Raw genomic sequence first — 26924 nt, 5'->3', positions numbered from 1 at the left:
TCAACTCATGGTTTATAATATTTGATATGTAAAAAAATGTTTCATTTGCAAAAAATATCAAACGTAAAACATTTTTCGCAATTAGAGACAAAGTATTTTTTACATTTCAAATATTTTAAACGATGTGCTGCTGCTGATATTCCGTGAAACGAAAACAATTATCAGGCCTGAAATCGGGAAGTGTAATTGTAACTGGCGCTTTAATCTTAAGGCCTCTTCAGACTATGCGCGTGAATCGCGGCGCGACTTCGCGGAGCGAACATACCGTGACGTTGACGTAGACTCCACACTCGCACAACTTCACGGCGATTTCATAGTTTGGTTCGCGGCAAGATGGCGCCGAAGCGTCAGCTGATCGGATTTAGTTCGCGGCAAGGCACTGATTCAAACTGGGAACTATCAAATTGATTTTTTGGTTGATAAAGTTCGCACCCTATAACCAAGTAGCCGCCATAGAAGGTTATGACAGTTTACAGATTAACCAACTCGCGCTTCGCGTCTCCATTGACGCGGGCTAAATACCGACAAAAAACGGGGAATAAGGTGCGAAGGCGTGAACAATCTGCGAAATCGACGCGAAGGCCATCCACACTCGCGTTCGCCGCTTCGCACCTCACTTCGCGCACGAGTGTAGAGGGCCCTTTACAATTATAAATATAACTATAATTGCCAGCAATGTTCAAGTTTGATAGTTTTGTATATAAGCCATTTTTTTACATTTCAAATATTGTAAACGATGTGCTGAATTGCTGATATTTGGTGAAGCGGAAAAATATTATTTCTCGGCCCGAAGTCGGGTCTGATATCAGGCCTGATAAAGTGTGTATGTAATTGGCACTATAAAGTGAAATTGGTGAACCAGATTGACGTTATAGTCCGCACGGGCATACTTGATCAGACAATTTAATCAGATTGGCGAAAAATTCTCGGTTGGACTGCCCTTAAAATACCATAAACTTGTCCAACATTCAGATACCAATACTACATTAACATTTATTGAATAAACATTAAATAAACTGCATTGATGTATTAAAATAAGACTTAATTTATTTATGTTGTCATGGATTCATATATTTTCACCATTACATAAACCAAGGTTTACTTTGTAAAAATTCTATTTCTTAGGTTAATATTAACTTCCGTGTAGTGTTAGAAGTAAGTCTGTATGTAAAAAAGTGAATGTTGTGATTGTGACAAATGTGACGTTTGTTTGGCATGACATGTCACTAGTTATTGTAGCTGCTTTGAAGTTGTATTTCATATACTAGCCGTGTCTTATCCAACCTCAACATTGGCAGAATCATCAACACCTTGATGAAGCCATAACACGAAAAATTGATTGAAGTTGTATTGTGATTTTCCTTTAATTATTAAATTTGCACTATTTAAAGTACGTGGCACTGATATTCTGGATTGGGAGTTATGCGTTTGTACTAAACAACTAAAATTATTTTAATTTGAAGAAAAGAACAGCAATGGGTCCTCCGCCCGTCGTCACGGGGATTTCTCCAAAAGAAGGTCCCCCTGGCACCAGGGTAACGATTCGGGGCGAATTTCTAGGAACTAACGCGACAGATTTAATAGGCAAGTAGACACTTTGCATATGTCCTAAAGCCTTAACTTACTATATGTAATTCCAGGGGCGTTTATAGTATTTGACTCTATTTATCCGATATTCCTTTCCTTCGCACAGAGGAGTTGTAACAGCAAATATATGGTATTTTACAATGAAGATTGGTATTAATCAATATTAATATGATGTTATCTGTTTGTACAATATTGTTTATGTGTTTGTGCTTCATAATTTAATGTGTGGGTTTAATTTTAGTGTCTGATTATGAACAATTTGACAACAAGCGTGTGTTGCATTATTGTTGTGTGTTGAACTTGAAGTGTGTTAAACTAAGAAAAACGTTTTGTATAGTAATACAATTTAAAATAAATAAAACGGAGTTTTGTTTCAAAACGTAGGTATTTTATCTTAAAAAAGTATTGAGAAAATACGTATCTTGTCTAGATACAAGATACGTATTTCATATACCATATCCGAAAGTATCTTGTATCTGATATCTTAGAATTCTTAGAAACTTCACTTCCTAGTTTCTTGTCTTTTGTATTTTAGATACTTTTTTTAGGGTAACTTGTACTTCTCTGATTACAATGTATATTCAGTTACCTTACCAATTTATTTTCCAGGTCTCATAATATGTGGTTGTGATTGTCTCCTTTCTGCGGAATGGAAGAGTAAAAACAAAATTGTGGCGCGTTCAGGAGCATGCAAAGGGCGCGGAGATATTATTGTCACTACCAAATCTGGAGGGGAAGGGACTTCTACTGTGCAATTCAGAGGTTTTGTATGCTATTTAGTTCATGGTTAAAATAAAGTGGTGTACTAAGTATTGGTAATAGATTAAAGTTATTAATCATTGTACTGACTCAGTAGTTTGTGTACGGAATGCAAGATATGACAGGCACCCAACATATTATAAATACATGCACTCCAAAACTTAAAATCCAGCCTTTACACTTTGCCATAGTTGAGTAGTTAAAAAATAAAAATATACTGCCACATGTGTGCACTACATTTTTTTTATAAATTCATATAGTGCAGTTAGATATATCGTTATTTTGTATAACATATTAATAACAGGCATACTACATATGAGGTTAGAACTGCACCATAACTGCACATACATATATGTTTTATTATTTCGGGTTTTTAAGCCCGGTCATTTATAAGGCGTGCGTGGGGATATATTTGGCATTGGCATTGGAAGCCACATAAAATATATCAAAAGCCGTGATATAATATGTCCTTATAAGTACTATTTAAAAATATATGTATATAAAAATATACCCATTACCGTAATCGCGATTAAACATAATAGTGCGACTCCTTAGCCTCAACTATGGTGCCATCCGGCAGAAAGCACAAAACTTGGCATGCTTTTTGGTTTATTAGAATGAATAGAAGTAGAAACACGCCGAGAAGTTATTGTTTCACTCCCCCCCCACTTTTATATCTCCAATTTTAGTTTGTATACATTTTCATGAAAACTGAAAGCCGCAATAAAAATGTCTTGGAGAAGTATATTCTCCATGAAATTCTCTACAATATTGTTTTTGTAAGTATATTGGTAGGACTTATAGTTTTCAAATTATGCCTTTTAATATTTGAGATTATGAAAGTTTGTCTGAAAAAAAAAGGTTTTATAACTTCTCGGCACGTTTCTACTTCATTTATTCTTATAAACCTAAAAGCTATATGCATGTCAAGTTTCGTGCTTTCTGCCGGATGGGACCATACCTCCATACTAAGTCCAGCTAAGGAGCCGAACTATATTATTTTTGGTGAACCGCGAGTTCTCAGTTCGATTGGGGTGAACGACTAGTTAAATAAATTTCATTGTGTAGGCTATCACGAATCAATTGGGCCAGTGAAGGAGAGTGCCGTGTGGGTAGAGGAGGCGACGCCGCCGTCTCTGCCCTGGGGCCGCCGGCCGATGTCCCCTGCCGCCTACACGCCGCCCGACCCCTTGGGGCTGTCCACCGAGGGAGATGACTGCAAATTTCCTGAGGAAGAACTGCTTGAATTGTTCCCTGATGGGTAACTGGTCAATTTTTCTTTGTATTATAACCTTCTTGTATATATACAGCAGAGCCAAGCATAGGTTGCGCTTTTCCACATGATTAAAATTCCATCACAAGCCTTTTTATCATATTTTCTGTAACTATACGACCGAAGTAAAATACTATTTTTATATATCTGTTACATATAGTTCCGGAAAACTTTCCGATGAGAATTTTCAGCCGGGTTGGTATCTACTGGAACACCATAGCAACACATCCTTTGAAGATCTGAGGGCTGGAATGGTGTTCTTACAAAGGAAGGTAATTAATATAATATGTCTTGTTCATCTAAATATTTTTGAGCATTTATATTGTTAAGTAAAAAAAAATCGTTTTTAATAAACAGTAACAAACACATTAACAAAAGATACAAACATTTTTATAAATATTATAATGCTTGCTGTACATTTTGTGATAAGGTTGAGAGCCAAAAGGAAGGACAGCTGAGCTTTCTAAAAGCAAACACGGGGGCAGTTATGGACCAATTGGATCGCTTGGTGCTCCTAAAGAACATGTACGAAGAGGACCAAAGAAAGAGTGGAAAAGAACCTCTGCCTAGTTTGCAGACTGCTATTGAAGGTATGTTATATTAAGTTTGACTTGACTCCTCAATGTAAAGCGTTTACAAAGACTTGTCGTCACTAAACACAAGCATTTTTTTTATGTGCAAATACTTTCTATGCCAGTTGTTATATTTTAATAGAAAATTTGCCTATACCTTAGTTTAGAAACATATCAAAGGCTATACATAGAATTGTGCCGTTCGCGAGAACGTTCTCCCTTTTGGATGGGAAAGGTTCTCGCTCGAGAATATTTGGTATAGTAAATTGATAATGTTCTTGAGGGCGGCACGATAATAGATATCTATTCATATATCAGAAAACGCTCGGCTTTGTCTGAAGTACCTAGTGCTAAAAACAGTTACGTGGTGTCTCCAGATACATAAAGTCTGAATCGAATTAACTAAGTCAGTAGACTTCGTTTGAAGATACTGCCGGTACAAGTCGCATGATATTACGAGTTATTTAATATATCTGTCGGAAAAAGCAAGCAAGGTCCCTTGGTTTAAGTAGTGTGTGATCTGTGCAGAGTCGATAGTGTTGGCGGACTCGCTGTTCTCTGAGATCCTGGCGCGCAAGGAGAACGCGGACCGCACGCGCGAGGCGCTGCTGCTGCTCACGCGGCACAAGTTCCTGTTCCAGCTGCCCGCCTCCATTGACAAGAACATCCGCAAGAAGGAGTACGACCTCGTCGTCAACGACTACACCAGGGTCAACAACTTGTTCGGCAATACCGATGTCAAGGTGATAACTTGATTTCTGTACGCAATGAGCTATTACTTTTTACGGCGGTAAGACTTGGGTCACGTGACATGTGTTAAAAGATATTTTAAATTCAATAGTTACAAAAATTTGCTCATTAGAGGTCCACTAAAGGTAGTTTAACATGTTCTTATAACCCATAAGAATTTATTGGGATACTATTCTGCCCTAAGATTTGTAGATGGAAACAACCCTATTTCTCAGTTTTTAAAAATGTATCCCCTAAAAGGGTTAAAAGTTTGTATGGGGTTCAAATCTTATACCTTTAAACGAGCAATTCTTGTATATTTATATATATATTTTGGGGATCTCGGAAACGGCTCTATATGGAGGTTTTCGGGGCCGAAAAATCGATCTAGCTAGGTCTTATCTCAGGGAAAACGCGCATTTCTGAGTTTTTATATGTTTTTCCTACTCCTCTACTGTTATCTGTCATTTATGCATTCATTAACACGAATATAAGAACATACATAAAAGATTTCAAGAAAAGTCTATATTGTCTATTCCTCATAAAAGCTCTTGTGCTTTTATAAGCTATAATGTTACTGCGATTAATGGCTACCAACCTAACAAAACCAAAACGAATACAGTTTTAAACTAAGTGCATTGCTGCCAACGTACAAAATATTCATTTGGTTGCATAGTAAAAATAATTACTTCATAAGTCAGAAACACGCATGTGACACCCGTAATATAGCAACACCCATAGACTACGAAGACCGCTTAGCGTTGCTTGTTAGTCTCCGTAGGCTACGGTGGCCAAAATTGAGAAAAAATTGTCAAAAAAATTAATTTAGCAAGTAGCATAATGTACCAGGGCCTCATGAGTTACGAGGAGGTGTCGCGGACCGGCCGGCCGCGGCCCGGCGCGGGCCGGGCGCGGAACAAGGTATGCTCGCGCGTCCTGGCTATATACTTTTGCTGTAATTTGTTTACCTAAATTAAGATTTATTTTTGTTGACTCGTAGGAAAAATATTGTATGCAACGTTGTATAAGTAGGTCAAAAAATTCTCGTGGCGTATTCCTTTACAATGTTCGCCTACGCCTTCGGCTCCGGCTCACATTGTAACTCACGCCACTCGCCTTTTTTGACCCTTCTTATACAACTGTTGCATAAAATACTATTTCCTACTCCTCTACTGTTATCTGTCATTTATGCATTCATTAACACGAATATAAGAACATCCATAAAAGATTTCAAGAAAAGTCTATATTGTCTATTCCTCATAAAAGCTCTTGTGCTTTTATACGCTATAACGTTACTGCGATTAATGGCTACCAACCTAACAAAACCAAAACGAATACAGTTTTAAACTAAGTGCATTGATGCCAACTTACAAAATATTCATTTGGTTGCATAGTAAAAATAATTACTTCATAAGTCAGAAACACGCATGTGACACCCGTAATATAGCAACACCCATAGACTACGAAGACCGCTTAGCGTTGCTTGTTAGTCTCCGTAGGCTACGGTGGCCAAAATAGAGAAAAAACTGTCCAAAAAATTAATTTAGCAAGTAGCAAGTACCAGGGCCTCATGAGTTACGAGAAGGTGTCACCGACCGGCCGGCCGCGGCCCGGGGCGGGCCGGGCGCGTAACAAGGTATGCTCGCGCGTCTTGGCTATATACTTTTGCTGTAATTTGTTTACCTAAATTAAGATTTATTTTTGTTGACTCGTAGGAAAAATATTGTATGCAACGTTGTATAAGTAGGTCAAAAAATTCTCGTGGCGTATTCCTTTACAATGTTCGCCTACGCCTTCGGCTCCGGCTCACATTGTAACTCACGCCACTCGCCTTTTTTGACCCTTCTTATACAACTGTTGCATAAAATACTATTACGAGCAAAGCTCGGTTTCCCAGATATTATTATTTTAAGCTAGGAACTTGAAACTTCGTTAAAACTGTTAAAAGGTACTTTTTTAAAGAAGAAAACTAATTTCAGCGTTTTTTGAACATTCATCCGCCAAGGTGGTGAAAAGGGGGTTGAATATTTGTATGGAGATCAACCATTTTTGTGAGTGCGGGACTTGAATCTTTGTTTAAAGGCATATTATTAGAATATAAGAAAAGTAATTTCAGCATTTTTAAAATATCATCTTCTAAAGGTGTTAAAAAGGGGTCGAAAGTTCCAATCCAGTACAAATAATGCTTTAAACCTTTTTAGAAAGGCATACTTAATATAACATTACTAAAATAAGCTAGGAACTTAAGTTAGCTAAGGCGAAGGATAAGTTACTTGAAACTTGGTAAAAGGGCATTATTGTAAAATAGACGATAATGAATTTTACCGTTTTTGAAAATTCATTCCGTGAGTTGGTCAAAAAAGCGTTGAAAGTTTGCATCAGGAACGAAAATTTTTGTAACCAGTGAACTTGAAATGTCGTAAAAGACAAAATAATAGAAAACAAGAAAAGTGATTTCAGCGTTTTTAGAAATGTATTCCATAAGGGAGTTAAAATGGATTGAAAGTTTAGATTAATCTCCGAATTCGATGAAAAAGGGTTGAAAGTTTGCATCGGGAGTGATCATTATTTTAAATAGTGGGCTTGAAAGTCTTCTAAGGGAGCTGAGAGGGATTATATCAAGAACATTTTTTTCAGTTAGGGGCTGGAAACTTCGTTGGTTGGGACAAACAAATCTTAGGCGTTGTATAATAATTAACAATTGATTAACCGTCCCTACTGCTATCTTTTGCTGCATAGTATGTTCTAATACGGTCATGTATAGAATATATAACCACCGACATAAAAATCCACGCGTACGAAGTCGCGGGCAACAGCTACTATAATTATATCGCTTACTTTGGTCTTGTTCAATTTCGTTTTGGTTGTAGCTGTTTCAGAAAATTCTCGCTGAAATAGACAAGAAAATAGAAGACCTAAAGGCAAATTTATATAACAGAATGAAAACTATGCCTGTCAATGTCCAAGAGCAAACAAAGTATATTAAGTGAGTATTTATTTATGTTTCTTAACACTGTTAACGCTTAGCGTATTAAATAAAATTATAAGGTAACAAATATCTGACCATAATTTTTAAACATGATGTTGTCGACGGCTCAAGTCGTTAACCTGTTATCCCCTTCGAAAGCAATTAAGATCTGCTGCTCTTTGCAATGGAGTTACGAGGTTTACGATTTTAGCCGATGAAATGTAGAATTTTCAACTTGGGAACGACTCTATTATCCAACACTATTATGTTACTGAAGTTTTGGACCTGCATGTTGTTGCCGAGTGTTCTGATAACATTTCAAGGAAATGGGTCCCAAAATCGAGTTCGTAATGTGATACCTACACTAACATGCGAATTAGAAGTTTTGTACTAAATTTTATTTAAAACTAACGTTTTTTTTACTCGTTTTGTACAGGTTGTTGATCAGTCTCAACTGGGAGGGCGACGCGGCGTGGGTGGCCATCACCAGCCGCAAGGAGTACCTGCTCAGTCTTCTGAACAAAGTGAAGGATCACTTCAGACAAATCGAGGACCAGGAAAACGCTGGTAAGTTATAGTATAAGTACTCAATTCTATCGTTACATTATCAATAACCGTTACTTCTGTTTTACTCATTTCCTCAAAGGTTAACTGGAAGAGATCTCATACAGGGATAAGTTCGCCTTTGTTGTATTTAATTTACTCTGTAACTGTGTTTTTCGAGTTTATATTTCTATGTACAATAAAGTATATACATACGTACATACATACATACAATAATATCAACTGGTGCTTCGGAACCTTAGGTGTTACAATGTGGCTGTTTATGGCGTATATATTCTTCTCGACCTATATTTACTAAATAAATCCGAATGCCTATACTGAAAATGTGACATAGCGCATAATTATACTAGTTTAATTTTACATAAATGATGAAGTTGAGTAGTATCCATTATGCAGCACAATCTATCATTTGGACCGTGTGTAGGCAAGCGCAAGGCGCGCGAGGCGGAGGGCGAGGGCGCGTGGAGCGCGACGCGCGCGGCGTGGTGCGGCGCGGCGTGCGGCGCGCTGGCGGCCGAGCTGCACGCGCTGTGGCCTCTGGCGCGCCGCTATTTCGCGGGGGAGCTCGCCGGCTCGCCCGCCGACCCGCAACGGCACGCCGATCTCAAGGTGATGCCTTTACCACTGTCAAACTACCTACACGTGCCCGTCAAACGGTGCAGTAAGTAGCTCGTATGACAAAAAATGGCACGTGCTAGAAAATGCATGACCGTAGGTATATACTAGTAAGCACAAAAACCTTACACGTACTTTTTAGGGTTCCGTAGCCGAATGGCAAAAAACGGAACCCTTATAGATTCGTCATGTCCGCCTGTCTGTCCGATTCTGTCACAGCCACTTTTTTCCGAAACTATAAAAGCTATACTGTTCAAACTTGGTAAGTAGATGTATTCTATGAACCGCATTATGATGTTTACACAAAAATAGAAAAAAAAACAATAAATTTTGGGGGTTCCCCATACTTAGAACTGAAACTCAAAAAATCTTTTTTCATCAAACCCATACGTGTGGGGTATCTATGGATAGGTCTTTAAAAATGATATTGAGGTTTCTAATATCATTTTTTTCTAAACTGAATAGTTTGCGCGAGAGACACTTCCAAAGTGGTAAAAAGTGTCCCCCCCCCCGTAACTTCTAAAATAACAGAATGAAAAATCTAAAAAAAATATATGATATACATTCCCATGCAAACTTCCACCGAAAATTGGTTTGAACGAGATCTAGTAAGTAGTTTTTTTTAATACGTCATAAAAATTAAAAAAAAAAAATTCATTCATCCGACCCATACGTATGGGGTATCTAGGGATAGGTCTTCAAAAATGATATTTAGGTTTCTAATATAATTTTTTTCTAAACTGAATAGTTTGCGCGAGAGACACTTCCAAAGTGAAAAAATGTGCCCCCCCCCCGTAACTTCTAAAATAACAGAATGAAAACTCTAAAAAAAATATATGATATACATTACCATGCAAACTTCCACCGAAAATTGGTTTGGACCAGATCTAGTAAGTAGTTTTTTTAATACGTCATAAATGGTACGGAACCCTTCATGGGCGAGTCCGACTCGCACTTGGCCGCTTTTTTAACCTGTAAATAAATGCAAATAATTATGCCAACGCGTGGGCGCCGGTCTATGCTATCGATCGATTATCCACCCAAAACTACGTACCTATAACAATGCATTTTTTAGTCATCGTCCTCACACTTGTACTTGCTTATGCGTGTAGAATTTTTTATTTGTGCTTAAGACAATTTCCAAATAGACGCATACAAGTTTCGTTATATTGCCGATTAATGAAATGAGGTACAGCCGATTTCATCGATCGATCATCTTCCTGTAACGAATCTTTTATGCGAGTCCTCGCATCCTCGAAATGAGCCTTCAATGATTGTTATCACAGGAGATGATAATAGCGGGCGTGGAGGTGTTCGCTGTGCACATGCGCTCGTGCCTTCTGGCGGGCGGCGGCGGCGCCGTGCCCGTGGACGCGCTGCGCGCGCGCCTCGTGGCCAACCTGCGCAGCCTGCGCGACGCCTACGACTCGCTGCTCAAGCTGGACCTGCCGTCGCAGGTGCGCGTAATATAATACAGGCTGGCCAAATACGAGGTATACACTTTGTTTTTAAATTTTAACTATATTTAGAGAAGAAATAATTAAAAAAATCATGAATATATTATTCAGAATTTTATATGGAAGATAATTTCTGCCAAATTTCTACCTCTAGCAGCAAGCAATTTTTTCTCAAATGTTTGTGTCGTTTAAAAGAAGTTGTTTTCTCGATTAATTTCGAGACACAGTGACAGTGATTGACACCCAAATTCCACAAACTTTGCAGCTCCTGACTTATTTCTGTGGGGCTATCTAAAATTCTTATCTATGCTAACAAGGTGATGAAAATTAAACAGTTAAAACCGACCATCCGACACAAATTTACTAACATAACCCCTGTGTGAAAATATTGCTGAAAATTGCGATGATTAGGGCTCACATTTGTCTGCTGTTAGTGATGGACATATGTCAGACATTATGTTCCGAATGTATTTGCCTACCCTGAATAATATATTTTTAATACTATACTTAAAAAAATTGAATTTAATATAGTTAAAATTTAAAACAAAACTTATACATCTTATTTGCCCACCCCGTACAACACACATTCATCAGCTAACGGGGTAGGGTCGCAACTACGATGACAATCGTATATAGATAAACGCTAATGGAAAAGATACATTTATCGGGATGATTTAAAAGGGAAGTATACCACGTTTTGTATGAACGAACGTTCCTTGAACGAGGTATTCCTTTTTTTCAAAATTTGCAAAAAAAAAGGTATAAAAAAAAGCGAAACCTATAAACCTAGAATACATTCGATCGACATCAAAATCAAAGTGATTTGTTAAGATTTAATTAGTGGAAGAATTGTATCCCGAAAAGGAATTTTATTGAAAAAATACCGTTATTTCGCTAGGATCGCAAAGCTAACGACGTGACCATTTAGCTTATTGTTTAAGTTCCTTTAAGCTTTTAATATAAACAATTGTTACTTTGCCTCCAGATATCCAAAAGTAATGTGTTCATGCTCATATCGTCTTAGCCCTTTTAACGCCAGGCTCGTTTTATACAATGCGCCATCGTAAACCTTATCGGAATGGACGAGGGTTCATATTAGACTGTAACCTTGCGCTTCAGTAGTCTGAAGCTGTCGAAGGGTTGACAAAAAAGTTGTGTCCGCACTATTTTGTTTGTCACCAGCACTACCTAGAAAGATATTATAATTTAATTTTCAGTACATATGGTGCTACTTTACCGCACTAGTGCGAAAATTAGCATATTACGTTACTGTGTCGAACATTTAAAGGGCCATATGTACTGTAAAACGTTGTACGATACATGTGCGAATAGGTGATTCGCAACTCGTGTCGATTTAAAACAATCCCTTCGGTCGTGTTTTAATTTATCCCCACCTGTTTCGAATTTCCTATTTTTCGCACTTGTATCGTAATGTACTATTGCGGTACATATTCACAAAAAAATTAAGTGGTCGTGCCGGGTAGATGCTTCATTCATGCCACGACCACGCTTCATTTTATGATATAAGTAGTTAATTTAATATACCAAATACTAATAATGTGGTTAATTTGTGCCAGATAGCATCTACCCAGCACGACTCCGACCTATCCATGTCACCTTGCTTAAACCGAATGAGTATTTTTTAAATACAAGTACAAAAAAGTTATATTTGTGATTTAGTATTGCAAAAGAAATGACAAAATCTTCCCATCACACCCATGTTCAGCATCACACCCATTTTGAACAACTCGCTCACATTTATTTCCGCCGCTGACTACGGCACAAGCAGCAAACTGCGCGGGAGCTTGACTGCATGTGACTAAAGGAAGCAAGTCCTCGCCTTGTAAACACAATGTCAATGCCTGATTTTATCGCCACCATATTCAATTGCCCTTTTAGCCTTTGTATAACTATAACGTAATATGTATTTACAGTACATATGGGGCTACTTTATAGCACTAGTGCGAGAAGTAGCATATTATGTTACTGTGTCGAACATTTAAAGGGCCATATGTACTGTAAAACGTTGTACGATACATGTGCGAATAGGTAATTCGCAACTCGTGTCGATTTAAAACACTCCCTTCGGTCGTGTTTTAATTTATCGCCACTCGTTTCGAATTTCCTATTTTTCGCACATGTATCGTAATGTACTATAATGTGGTTGTTTCCCGCCAGCCGCTCAGCATAGTTGAGAAGGTGATATTCGAGTACCGCGCGCACGGCATGGGCGTGTTCATGCAGCGCGCGCTGCGCCGCGTGAAGGCGCTCGGCAGCCACGAGACCTGGCGCGTCGACCACTTCTCCGACTACGGCGCCGTCACTAACCTCGTAACTATACTCAATTACTTGTGGTCGTACGAGTATGTCGTGTCGGTAGCCGCTCGTTCCTACAGCTGATTTTTTTTATTAGGTATTAGTATTTTTGAGTAGAAAAACGTTGGATGGATTGTGTGAAAGAGGATATGAGAAAGAAAGGAGTGAGTGTTGAGGTGACGAAAGATAGAGGAGAATGGAAGAGAAGAACATGTTGTGCCGACCCCACATAACGTGGGATAAGGGCAGGTAAAAAAAAAGTATTTTTTGAGTAGGGACTTCTTATTTTTTTTAAATAGGTATTTTTAAACTAACTTATGGCACTCATAATAGCGGTATGTATCCATTTTATGCCATAAAATGCCTTATGTCATTTTGGAAAAGTAACTAAATATTCTTTATTGCACCAATAATTATACATCTTACATACATGTAAAACTACAAATAAATTTTAAAGGAAAATAGAACCAGATAACAACAGCAGGCGGTCAGGCGGAAGGTTTTACTTATGTGTCACACTTCCGATAGTGAAAAGTCGGTTTGGAATTTAATTGTGAATTTATTAATCGCATGTTAAGTAAAAATAATCTTTGTTTTATTAGTAAAGATGTGAGACTAGAGAGAGCATGACAATTTAAAAAAATTACGAGGTTTATAGGGACGCATGGGGAGTGAATATTAGGGTATTAGGGACGCGATCAGTGGGAATTAGGACGCTAAAGGGTGAAACGGGCTAGGACTGCCAAAATATTCTTAAAAGTAGGTCTTTGTTTAGTGGTTTTAGTAAATAAGTAGGCACAAAGCACTTACTAACAACAACTTAAAATAAGCAGAATTCCTAAATTGGTATATAATTATACTGATTTTTGTACTAAATTCCTTTTTTTTCTTATTACTACCTACTCAAAAGTCTGTAGATACCTACCGAATATACATAAATACTCAAATAGTATATTATTATTTAACATTTTTATGATTACAAAAATATTTTTAATTTATAGTTTTATATTTGTATTTTGACTTAGGAATAATATGTATTTAGCTAACCATTTTAGAATAGCTAAGTATAATAAGATTAAGAACCACCACCTAGGTACATACTTACTTACCTATCAGCTTATTGTATTTTTGACAACCCTGATCATTTGTCCCTATTGGTACCTTACTCATCCTTATTCACCTCGAAACCATTGAATTAGAATGGCCTGCTTTTAAAAAAAAAGACATTAAAACAGAAATATTAAGATTTTTTTTTTATCACGAATTGATTCTCAAACATAAGACACAAGTTTTTAAACCTTATCACTTGTGACGCTCACGGAAATATTTCTTTAAAATCTCACTCAAAGCTCAAATTTGCCCCTATTCACCCCGTTTGACGCTATCTCTAGTATACTCGCATGTAGCTAACACCAAAGTGTCTGCCACCAGCCCTCGCTACTCGAGAGCTACGTGAAGGAGGCGCTGCACTCGATCTCGACGTGCGTGGCCGCGGCGGGGCGGCGCGAGAGCGAGCTGCTGGCCGGCGAGCCGGCGGCGGCGCTGCGCCGCCAGGCGCGCCAGATCCTGCTCGCCTTCGTGCAGGTGCTGCACGACCTGACCAAGGAGCACGCCGACCAGGTATGCCACATCTCGCACTATCCCATTGATCACAGAACAGCTAACTTTAGAAAGAGTGTATTTTATATGTCTATTCTATTCACACATTTAACCACTTGCCTAATGAAATTAAAATACTTGAACTACCTGAATTCGGACGTAAACTTTATAAATGGTGCTTGGACAAAGCTTACTATAAGATAACTTGACAACTTTAACCTTTTGACCGCCGTAGTCTGATATATCAGACAATCAATACCCAGCTCGTGTCGCCGCAGTCTGATAAATAAGACAATTTTTTTCATGTTTTTCTCAAGACATTCTTTACTTTAATAAAGTTTACTTTGGTTCTTTGCATAAGTAAGTCGCAGTAATTGTTAATTAAGTAACAGTGAGACTGATCTGTTGATTTTATTATATTTTCTAGTTGAAAATAAACTTTAATTATACCATTAGATTATGTATGATTTTACCCCAAGTCTCGTAGCCAAAGTCTTATTTAAAAGACACCAGTGATGTGACGATGATTGGTATTGAAATATCTACGTCGACTTTCTCATTCGATGTTTAGATTTACGACGTAAGATTTATGCATGTGACTGACCTTACTTAGCTAACCTATTTTATCACTTCGATATGTTCTTATAAAATTATGACGTAAGTTGTCTATTATTCTACAATGTCGTCCGCTGAAGAATTAATTAGAATTTTAGAATTTTTTTTATTAATTGTAATTTGTAGCTTTATAAAACGCGACCCTGGTTGATTGTTACCAATAATCCTGACCTACCGGTCTGATGCGGTTTGACGTCACCTACTATATTGTCTATACATATAATATTTTATAGATCCATGAATGATAGATTTGGTAGACACTTTTTCCATGACTGAATCTGTCATAAAAATAATCTGCCGTAACCAGAATCTGTCCTTAACTGAATCAAGTTACCCAATGACTTAAGTAGCCACACCAAGTGTTGATACATTCGCTTCATACGCAATTGCCATGCAGAGACTCCTTCTGCAGTTCTAGGTGCACGTTCAGCATCCAGAAACTTGACTCTAGCAACACGACATGCCATGATGGCCTCGCAGTAAATGATCGAGTACCTAATCCTTGTCATTGTGATCCCGATCCAAGCAGTTCCACTTTACCATTTACTCTTTGGACATTTTGATTCCATGGATGTTTTGACCCTTGGACATTTTGACACTTGGACATATTGAGTCCTTGGACGTTTTCAAAGTTGAACTTAGAAATAAATATATTTGAATTGTACTAGTGCCTACCTTCCAGGGTTTCGTGAAGTCGGTTTTTTTCATCGATGATAGATATTTGAATCGATAAATAAGGCGAGACTCTGTTATCGTGGTTCATCGGTAATCCCTACTAAGTTATTATATTCCGCAATAATAATCAATACAGACTACGCCGTCGTCTTAAAAATGAGACCGCATGTGACGTCAAAGATAAAATTTTAGTGGTGTAGATTACTCGATATTTCAAAGTTATGTTAGGTCAACAAAATATATAAGAAGGTACTGTTTAGTAGTTTTAAAACTTTGAATACTATAATAATATTGAGTTTACAATATTTATTTATCAAAAGAATTGTGTTACTGTGTAAAATTTTATGATTTATTATGCCAAACAACGTTGAAATTTTCAGATTCGATACGTTTCTAATGTGATCAATCCTCTCCCTACTAGTGTCAACTTATCAACGAAAATACAATGAAGCCTTCGCCAATGTCTGAAATAGTAGACCGCTCATGACGTCACAGATACGAAATAAAAAATAATAGTGATGTAGCAAAGTCCATCAATAAATTTGCATAGCTGGTAAAATTCACAGATACAATCCATTAATAAAGGGACGAAACCATAAAAAAGACATTGGTAAAGAGCGAGTGGTTAGTACCGGCTTGGGCAGAAATGCTTTACAAGTGGCTTTTCTCAACCGATCCCCGTGAATTTTGTGATAATCATACATTTCGTATTTTTGTTTTCGATTCAGTTGTAATAATATTTTCTAAATGGCAGAGCTATAGGGGTTGACCACAGAGACCCTATTTTTAGGGTTCCGTAGCCAAATGGCAAAAAACGGAACCCTTATGGATTCGTCATGTCTGTCTGTCCATTTATGTCACAGCCACTTTTTTCCGAAACTATTAGAGCTATACTGTTCAAACTTGGTAAGTAGATGTATTCTATGAACCGCATTAAAATAGAATATCATTTTTTTCTAAACTGAATAGTTTGCGCGAGAGACACTTCCATAGTGGTAAAATGTGTCCCCCCCCCTGTAACTTTTAAAATAAGAGAAGGATAAACCTAAAAAAAATATATGATGTACATTACCATGCAAACTTCCCCCGAAAATTGGTTTGAACGAGATCTAGTAAGTAGTTTTTTTTATACGTCATAAATGGTACGGAACCCTTCATGGGCGAGTCCGACTCGCACTTGGCCGCTTTTTTGTATTAAATATCTATAGTAAATAATAGTATTGTGATTTTTCTCCAGGACTTGAACAATACGTGCTTGTCAGTGGCGCTAGAGGCGCGATTAGAGGCGGAACCTCGCGGCGGCGCGCCCAGCTGGCAACAGCGCCTGCTCATGGCCGGCGCCAACGCGCAGTATACACGCCGCATCACCCTCGACAACATCGCGCAAGCCTTCCAGAGGTACGTTCAGTGGGACAACACCAGCTGGCAACAGCTGCTAAGCAAATTGATGTACTGGAGTGAAAAAACTATGTATCAATTCTCTGTATCTTTTTTATTTCGAGTTACTAATTTATTATTCTCCGATTTTTTGAGGATTACAATTTTTTTAATCTCAAAAGTAGTGGTAATTAACTTTTTCTTCCGAAATGCTAAGGTTCCTATGATACCTATTATTGCGGTACAATAATGTAAACGACACTACAATTCAATGCATAGTTACTCAGATTTAATTTTGGAGGAAAAACCTACCACTACTTTTGTGGTTATAAAATTTCTAATCTGAAAAACGGGATTAATGAAGATTGTGGTCTGAGACGTTTTGACAGAATCGTTGACGATCCGTTTCTATGCTACTCTATACTTTTCTTAGTGTAGTGGTTCCTAAATGAAACCATTGAGGGTTGCGTGTATTAATTGGAAACCTTTATCTCATTACAGTTACGGGATGCCCGAGCCTACAGACGCCATCCAGGACACGAAGGACGCTCTGAGCACCCTCGAGAGCAACATCGCGGAGACATATCTGGAGCACAAGGGCGACCCACTGGTGGGCACCATCGAGCCCAGCATGTTCCTGGGCCGGCACCGCACGGGCGGCGCGCTGGGCGACGACGCGCGCCCTTACGTATACGAGATCATTAACAACCTCATAGCAGTGCACGCTGAGGTAACCACACTACATTCACGTCACGTCACCCTCTATAGGGACCGTGCGCGTTCGAGGGTCTGCCATCTTGTGGCCTGAATTGGAACCATAAACATGTACATTAACACGTCACGTGTTTTCTTGTGCATAGTAGGTTCTGCCATCTTGTGGGCTACATTAAACATTACATTTACGCCTCGCGCCAAAACTCTGACGGCTCCTGTGCTGCCTCCTACAGTTCATGCACGCTCCCTATGATGCCTTCAAAATCCGTAAATAATGGCCAACATTACGATAAACTGTTTTGTTACAACAAATTTCTTATCTGTGAAAATCTTGTTATTCAGTGAACGGAAATAAAACACAGCTTCCAGCATTCTGAACACTCAATTATAGCCCAACGTAAACTACCCTAAGGCGGGCGGGGGTTACAAACTACTCGATTGGCAACTTCAATTCGACCGATATGACGGTCAGTGATAAATAAATAAATAAATAAATATTACACAAATTGAGTAAGTGACAGTAAGCTCAATAAGGCTTGTCCCTCAACACAAGACTACTTAGACAACATATATAATATATAAATATTTATAAATACTTAAATACATAGAAAACACCCATGACTCAGGATCAAATATTCATGCTCATCACAGGAATAAATGCCCTTACCAGGATTTGAACTCGGGACCATCAGCTTCGTAGGCAGGGTCTTAACCCACTAGGCCAAACCGGTCGTCAAAATAGATGGCTAAATCGATTTATAAAAACAACGTTTTTATAATTAAAAATATCTTCATGTGTCGTGAAGTGGTGCAGAAGTTATCGTGAACATTCCAAGGACAGTAGGATCACTTTTCACGTGTAAGTAAACAGATAACTTCAGTAAATTGGGTACTTGACACCAGCGATTGATAATAAACATAGATGACGAACTAGCTCTGCAAAATGACCCCACACATATTGTGCCGAAGCGGGCGGGGCGTCAACTTTGTGCCGCGGAGCTATTTAGTTCGCAAATGGCGGCCCGTTGTCACAGTCGTAGTAAGAAGTATTAAAATTATATCTTTAATAAAAGAAATATGCCTTATTGTGCGGATAAATGATGTGCTAGTCGTTCCAACAAACACTGGAAACAATATGGGATTACTTTTCACGTATAGTTTAGCTAGGATCATATTATTTTGATTTCTCTTGATCAAAACAGGTTTCATATGGGCATTTGTGCATTTTAAACAATCGTTGATATTAAGAAACTTTCATTTTAAATTTGTTCAGGTTGTTATTTTGACAATTTAAATTCGTGATAGTAAATACGAATCGTCGTTGTAGGTGGCGCTTTTTTATGTGTAGGTACATTTTTACTAAGTAAAGTAAAGTAAAGATCTCGCTGCTATTTATAACTTTTCGTTAAATTTGCGGAAGGCTGGACCGATTTGGCTAATTTTGGTATTGCAATATTTCTAGGTCCAGGGACGGTTTGAACGGTGAAAAAATATGGAAAGAATGCAAGTGTGGGTGTTAAACCTACGTGGATCGTAAATAATAATGCACGCACTTAATAAACAATATGTAATGTTCGAAATACAGTTAAAAAGTTATTATTAATTTAAGTTAGTATTAAACACAAGCGGTTAGCACAGGCACACACAGTTCACCGAAACACTAGTTAGGTTCATGCACCATACCATTTATATTAGTCCGTGAATCCATAGGTTAGTATCACGATAAGCTACTAGTCAAGTACGCGGATAGGATTTAACTGGCGTTGACGATGTGCGAGCGATCGATCCCGTGACGTAGGTAACACTGATGACAGACGCGGGCGGCGCGGCGCACGCGTTACCGGCCGTCTAGCAACGGTTGCCAGCCCGCGCGCCGCCATGTTGTCGGCTGTCGTGAGTGGGTCCACGCGAAAAAGGTTTTGTGACTCTGTTTTGTTTGCGACGTTTGCGTACTTTGATGTGAAGTAGGCCCCACAAAGAAAATAGTAAAAACAATAATGATATTTTCCCATTCCCATACAAACTGTTCCTACGACGACGTGTTCAATACGAATTTCTGCATACTCTTTAAAATAAAATAACAAATTATCATACAAAATATAGCATTTAAAACGTTCTATATCGCATGAAACCGTCTACGTGGAGTTGGTTTCCATTTTCATGTATTTTCAAGTGTCAATGCTACAGCCAATCACAGCGCCCTATTTTATAATACACCAATCGTAGTTTGGGTGGTTTAAATTGACTAATCATGGTCAAACGCAGTTTCGTCGAAGAAAACAAGACGTCAACATCGACGAGTTGCAATTGGTCCGTTATGAGTACTGCGTGTTTTAATAGTGGGGCCACTTTTACGCTGATATTTTGTTTGAGATTAGTCTTCTATGTTTTTTTCGTTCACTGCTTGACACATGTTGAATATTATAACAAAATTTAGTTAGAGCCATCCATTATAAAAAAGTGGAATTTAAAAAATTATAATGAGATTATAAAAAAATACAAGGCTCCGAAACCTCAAACAAAATTTTTTTTTTGTCTTCCAAAAATAGAAAAGAAAATGGTACCATTCGATTCCATACATTTTATTGAAAAATAATTTGTATGACAACTATACACATAAACGCAATATTTCAGGGTCAAAATGGCAATTTCCTTGATCTTCCATACATTTAGGACAGACTTATATGATGTGACGTCACATCACCTTATCATTTTGTTAGAGGCGTTTCAATCGACGAGTGCGAGCGTCAGACTTTAACTCTCATTTCTGATCTTTATGTTGCTTAAATACCATGAGTCCTATATAGACATTTGATCCTCAGGAAAATCAAGATCGTTTGACATTATTTACAAAAAACAGTCAAGTAGCCAATTTTTGAATAAATATGACGACATTTTATCAATATTACGGTGCTAATTTAAAACGTAACTGCATACGACTTTCATAACAACATACGTCTTTTTACATTACGAGGATAATAGGGATGATGTTATGCCAAATGAAGTAGATTATTTTATTAACTTATGTTTGATTTAGATATTTTTTATATTATAATAAATTCCTTATTACAGATTTGTATTTTCCTTTTATCTTTCATGGGATGAAGCTATAAAAAACTACGTAGTTATTTGTTATACTTTAGGTACAGTCCGATTCCCACAAGATGCTATTCGCAGCGAACTATGGAAAAAAGCTGTCCAATTAGAGAGATATGAAATTAATTGGATGCCTGGCAAGAGATCTTGAATATGTTTTATTGATTTCAAAGATGAAGATTTCAACTTGTCAAAAAAAGGGTTCACACAGCTTAATAAAACAGCTGTTCGTTCAATGGTTTGTTACGACCGCTGTGTGACAACCAACCCGTGGGATAACCATACTCGGTCTCCTATATGTGGTATTTAATTTTTTTTTCTGTCACTCTTTGAATGAATTTGTTTAATAAATACACACATTATCTGAAAATGTGGATCATTTGAATCCACCCTCTACTGTCATATATATATATATCCCTGTATGTCTTAGACTTTTGTCGAAACTTGCAGTTGCCCAGAAAAAATTCCTCTGTCTTGCATTTAGACAACACACGCAGAGGTCACTATTTCCAAAAAAACAATACTTTCGTTGGAATTGAAAGTGGGGATTTTATTGCCACTCAAGTAATTTCACATATTTTTGACCCGATTCGTGTGCCGTGTGTGTAAATTTTAAATTTTTTAAAGCGTTCCTGAAGTACCTGAACATGACTACGCTCTGCCATAGAGATTAATAAATTAATCTAGCCATAAAAATACTTATTATAGCGAAATATGTTAACACAACAATGAATATTTACTTATGTTGGGTTAGTCTCTCATTTCATATCAACATTTTAACTAGTTATCTTTTAAAATTATTATACGTGGATTATTTGACTGGTTCTTCAAACTCTTATTGCTTAAACCGATCCCTGTCCACGTCATATTTTAATCAAAATATGAACCGCGAACTCGCAGCTGCCAGTACGTACAGCAAGAAGGTTATTAGCGTAGTAGTTAGGTGAGATGCATATAATGTCAATAACTATGCTTATCCGTGTAATAGAGATGACTATTATTTTGTTTATCAGTTTTGATAACAGGTAAACAGGTTCTGTAAACATATCGTCTTATTTAAATGTCGGCGTAATGTGTAGTAATTGTCCCGAGAATTTGAACGGTAATGTTCTCAAATGCGGATACCATGTTTTATTTCCGTTCACTGTTGTTATTGCTTCATATTTTCATAATTACATCAAAATCGATTTGGTTATGACATTCAAATTTGGAACGTCTCTGAAAAAAAAGTAATTCGATTTGACCTCTATTCTACTCGTAACGTCAGTCGAGATGCCTCTTTGTTCGAAATAAAATGTCAATTGTTTTTATCGAATGATACGGAAATAGGCCCCCGACTCTAGTTTGTCTCTGAATAAAAAAAAAACTACGGATGCGTGACATGCGTGAATAAAGTTTTCATTATGGAAGGTAGAGGCAAGGAACAAAATCTCCATATACTAAAAAGTGTCCGACAAAAAACCATAAATAGGTGGCGCTACAATACCTAGGATACTTGAGAAAAAAATCTAATCATAGACAGCGCACTTCACTCAATCAATAACGCCTAGGTTCTTAGCTACTCTCTAGCGCTACTCTGGAGAGATTTGGAACTATTATTTATAGCTGACAGCTGGATATTTTTGCAACAATTCTGCCTAAGGAGTTTCTGTTCCTTGCCTCTACCTTCCATAGTTTTCATTTACCGCCATTTTACGTAGGTACAGTTTATCTTTTAATTAGTTTTAAGTATAAAATGATTTTTTTTGTTGGTTTTATCGTAACTATAGCAAAAGTTTCGTCTTAAATGAGCGATATAAATATTTTGGAGACGCCGCCACATGTCCGCGAGTTCCGCCATAGAAAGTTTATATGTGTGTAGATAAAATAGTGCACGTAACTGTACATAATTACTCACTTCGTTCATTTCTTAAACCCACACTCGTGTGTTTTAATGCCTTTTATTATGTAGCAGTCACATAAACTACTATAACAGTATTTAATCCGGAATGGAGAGGCTCCACCCCGCCTCGAATGAAATCACCACCCCTTGGCGGCACAGATGTACTGTGCCAAATGTGGACGCTTGTCGATTTCACTTAATAACAACTTTTTCTTGTTCAAATTACACTCATGCGATGCGTATCCAGGCGATTTTAAAAGTCATAATTGAGGAATTAACGTTGACTGTACTTTTTTCCAAAATCTGCAAAAGTCAATCCTGTGTGCACATAATTATTGTCTAGACGTCCTCTAAATGGCGAGACGTACACAAAGTAGTTGTGTTCGTTCGCAGGTAGACAGTGTTTGCGGCGCGGCGTCCGCGCGTTACGTGCGCGACATATGCGAGACGGTGTGCGAGGAGCTGGCCCGCCTGGCGGCGTGCGGCGCGCTCGCTCCCGCCTCCGCCTCCGCGCCCGCTGCGCGCGCCGCGGCCTTCCAGGCGCGCCTCGAGTACACGCTGCTGCGCATCGCCTGCCACCACTACCTCACAAGGAAAGCGGAGTAAGTCCTGATGTAATGGCGTTTTCAGGCAAAAACCTTGTCACTAGAAAAAGGCGCGAATTTCAAATTTTCTATGGGGACTAAACTCTTCGCGCCTTGGTGGGTGTGTATTGGGACCGTGCGAAGTGCATGGTGGGGGTAAGTAAAGCGATCCTAGCGCATAAGGTGGTAAAAATTTGAACTAACTGTGGATAGCGTCTTTAACATTTCATACAATTATATGGCTCAAAATGAAACTTTGATTTACGAATACTCCTGAAATATTCATTTAAATTGTATGGTGTAAGGGACCATTGTAAGCTGTATGAAATGTTTAATATAACTAACGTATTTATTTTGATAATTGTTAATAATGTATCCATGTAAATAGCTTTGCAAATGCCACATATTACGTGATCTTTTTCTAGAAGTTACGAATATGTATAGTAAGTTATCCTTAAAAAATAGAGATTCAACATCGCGGACTTTTTTGTAGACCTATGAATGAGAAACAACCCCACCATACATTGTGTTGTTATAGCTCAAACGGATTAGGCAGCGTTTTCGATGAAAGCTCCTAGCCAGCGTGATTTTTTCTGACAACATCGTTATATTTCAAACAATTTACACAAAACCTTAACAAGTTATATACTTAAGCCTTCCTCAAGAATCACTCTATTGATAGATGAAAGTCGTGTGAAAATCCGTTCAGTAGTTTTTAGTTTTGGAGTAGTTTTATAAGATGTAGTGAATTCACGTTTTCCCCTAGACTTGCGGACACTAGGTTGCGTGTAGGGCGTCCTCCCGGGAAATACCGGTTCTCGATTTCCCGGGAAATCCCGGGATTTATTTGGAATCCAAAGAACCGGTACTGAGCACCGAGTCCCGGTTCTCCCGGTTCCCGCCATAACATCAAATAAACATTTATATTATCAGTAAAATTAACGCACCGGCAGCGTCGCATTTGAGTGCTATTCCACCGACAAGTGTCGAACCAGAAAGGATATTTTCATCCGCAGGATTTATACGCAATCGATTGCGAACATCTCTAGGTGACCGTACCATAGACGCCATTACTTTTCTTCGGACATATTATCAAGAAAAGAGATGCAAATAAAAGTATTGGACTAAGTCCTAGATTTAGTTAGCCTGATTTATACATATTTACATAACTAGTCAGATTTTGATATTAAACTTGTAGGTGTAAGTTTCCGTAATATTGATTACTTTTTACTCAGAGTTTAATAAATGTTATATACACAAGACTTAAACTACAATGTTTATGTATAAAACTATAAATCACATTCTTGTGTCTAATTGTTATTGATCTCCAGTTCCATCCGTTCTTAAGCCAATGATTAGATTAGGTTAGGTATTTGATAAGTTCTTTATGTTAAATTATTTATTTGTGAGGTGATTATATTTTTGTTACAAAAAAAGAACTGTATTTGTTTTAAGTGTGTTGATTATTATATTACTGCAATGTTACAATTATCTTAAGTTAATCATATTTGAAATAGAAAAAATATTGAACTATTATAATTAGACTGATTTATATTATTTAAGTTCACATTTAAAATTAAAATAATGATTAGCGTTACGTCAAGTAAATTCGACGACATCTTACATAAATAGTCAGGTTGAGATATTAAAATTTGTATAACTTTGCACAATTTGTTTTTTTTTTTTTTTAATTACAATACATATTATGATAATTATGATATTGTGAACATGATAAGAATGTTTAAAATATTATGGTGTTTGTAAGTATTACTTACTACACATGATTCATAACATTACGATTATGATCAATGACACTGTTAACTGATTAATCAATTAAGACTGATTAAAGTAACTATAAAGACTGATTTAAGTGTATTATTCCTAAAACTGTTTCTTATTCTATAAAAAATTCTTAATTATTCCTACGATTCCTTTTCATTATTATTAAAGTTAGTTGCAAGATTCACAGTTAAATGATGTCAAACAAAATATATAAAAATAATTCAGCTCAGCATAAAGAACCGGGAGAACCGGGAATCCCGGTACCGGCTCCGACCCGGAAATGAAAAACTAGGAACCGGTCCCGGGACTGCACGCCCTAGTTGCGTGACAGTCGTGCACGCTCCCAATATCGATTATCAATAAGTTTTTATTCTAGTCTATAGTTTTGTAACGGGCTCTGGTCTGGACTACGACTGAAAACTGCTTCATTATAATAAAAATACCTGTATAAGTAGGTAAATTAAGACTTGGTCACATATTCTGGGACTTATGCATGTCATTTTGTAGTATTTAAAAAAAAATTGTTTACATATAAGAAACTATAGGTCTATAACTAGAAAGCTATTACCTTATGTACCTACATGTTTGTTTTATAAGACTGCTTGTTACTTAATAAATAAAAAAACTGTCCGAAAGAGAAGCCAAACCCTTATTTACGGGAGTAACGACGTTATTTGACAATATGTAATAATAAGAATAAAACAATATACTCCCAACTGGTGTAAGCGAACTCTTCTCATTCGGAGCACTTTCTCTAGTCTTGTATAATCACCTATCTTGCTCAGTAATATGGTTGAATTTTGATTGGCATAAAAGTAACTAGGTATACCTTACGTCCGTGGTCTAAATGTATCTACTTGTTTAGTTGAATATCCTACTCTGGTAATTTGGCTAATTGTTTAATAACATAATATATCTATTATAATGAATCTGTGAGTACCTGTATTGTTACCTAAATCTGCATAATGTTTTTATAGCTGTTGGTACTCCTTTAAATAAATATTTTTTTTTAAAGACCGTCACTTATATATCTGCAAGATTTAGGATACATATATAATTTGACGGTGCCATTAAAATTCTAATTTTTGATTTTAAAGGAATTACCTGATGGAGGCTTTAGCAGGAATTCCGCCGTTAGAGTCTGAAGAAGATAAACAGTAAGTAACTCTGTTCTTTTTTCATAGCTTAATTCCAAATGTATTTAAGACCGTTTTGGCCCATATCAAGTTTCATTATCATTTGTTTCCAAATATCCAGTAACTATTATCCAAATGTATTGAACCATAAAGTGCCATATACATTTTAGACGAACAATCTGCGCCAACATTGTATTGCACTACTTTACACGTCTTGAGATTCATTTCAAGCTCGAAAGACAGATACCCGGTAAATAAATTCACAGGCATATTATTTGTTTCAGGCGTTTAGACAAACTAGTGGCAGAGTTCAAGAAGAGGATGGAGCTGCAACTGACGTGCCTGAGCTGTAACGTGGAGACGGTGTAGCGCACGGCACGCGCGCGATTTACTAGTATGTACCAACATGTACATACATGACAAGCTTTAAATCGTTACTCTAATATTTATAAGCATCATCAATTATTCGCCCGTATACAATAATAATTATTATTTAATTATAATCAACCAATATTTGAGACTATAACTGATATAATGTTATTTTATAACAAATGATGCTTTTTTATTTAATATATATTTTAAATGTAGATGAAGTTTCATTCAATCTTGTGTCTTCTTGTAGGT

At 37.3% G+C, this 26924-nt stretch overlaps 2 protein-coding genes across 3 annotated transcripts in view; one reads left to right on the top strand and one right to left on the bottom strand.

The window, feature by feature from the left end:
• The first annotated feature begins 1266 nt into the window (after positions 1–1266).
• LOC133528285 (exocyst complex component 2) lies at positions 1267–26887 on the top strand. The gene is made up of 17 exons (XM_061865613.1): positions 1267–1584; positions 2197–2349; positions 3415–3607; positions 3780–3891; positions 4050–4209; positions 4720–4934; positions 7791–7906; positions 8325–8455; positions 8877–9061; positions 10354–10524; positions 12703–12855; positions 14272–14460; positions 16967–17127; positions 17608–17836; positions 23192–23400; positions 26262–26321; positions 26585–26887. Exons 1-17 carry the CDS (start codon positions 1476–1478, stop codon positions 26667–26669), a joined length of 2631 nt encoding a protein of 876 aa, XP_061721597.1. The 5' UTR covers positions 1267–1475; the 3' UTR covers positions 26670–26887.
• Positions 26776–26924, bottom strand: part of LOC133528225 (probable multidrug resistance-associated protein lethal(2)03659) — a 51089-nt gene continuing 50940 nt past the window's right edge. For both annotated transcript variants that reach the window (XM_061865507.1, XM_061865516.1), the window contains exon 29: positions 26776–26924. In XM_061865507.1, the coding sequence (XP_061721491.1) occupies positions 26901–26924 (24 nt within the window). In that variant the 3' untranslated portion in view covers positions 26776–26900.

Source organism: Cydia pomonella, chromosome 1, assembly GCF_033807575.1.
Source record: "Cydia pomonella isolate Wapato2018A chromosome 1, ilCydPomo1, whole genome shotgun sequence".
NCBI classification, from domain to species: domain Eukaryota; kingdom Metazoa; phylum Arthropoda; class Insecta; order Lepidoptera; family Tortricidae; genus Cydia; species Cydia pomonella.
This window is presented reverse-complemented; position numbering and strand designations above follow the sequence as displayed.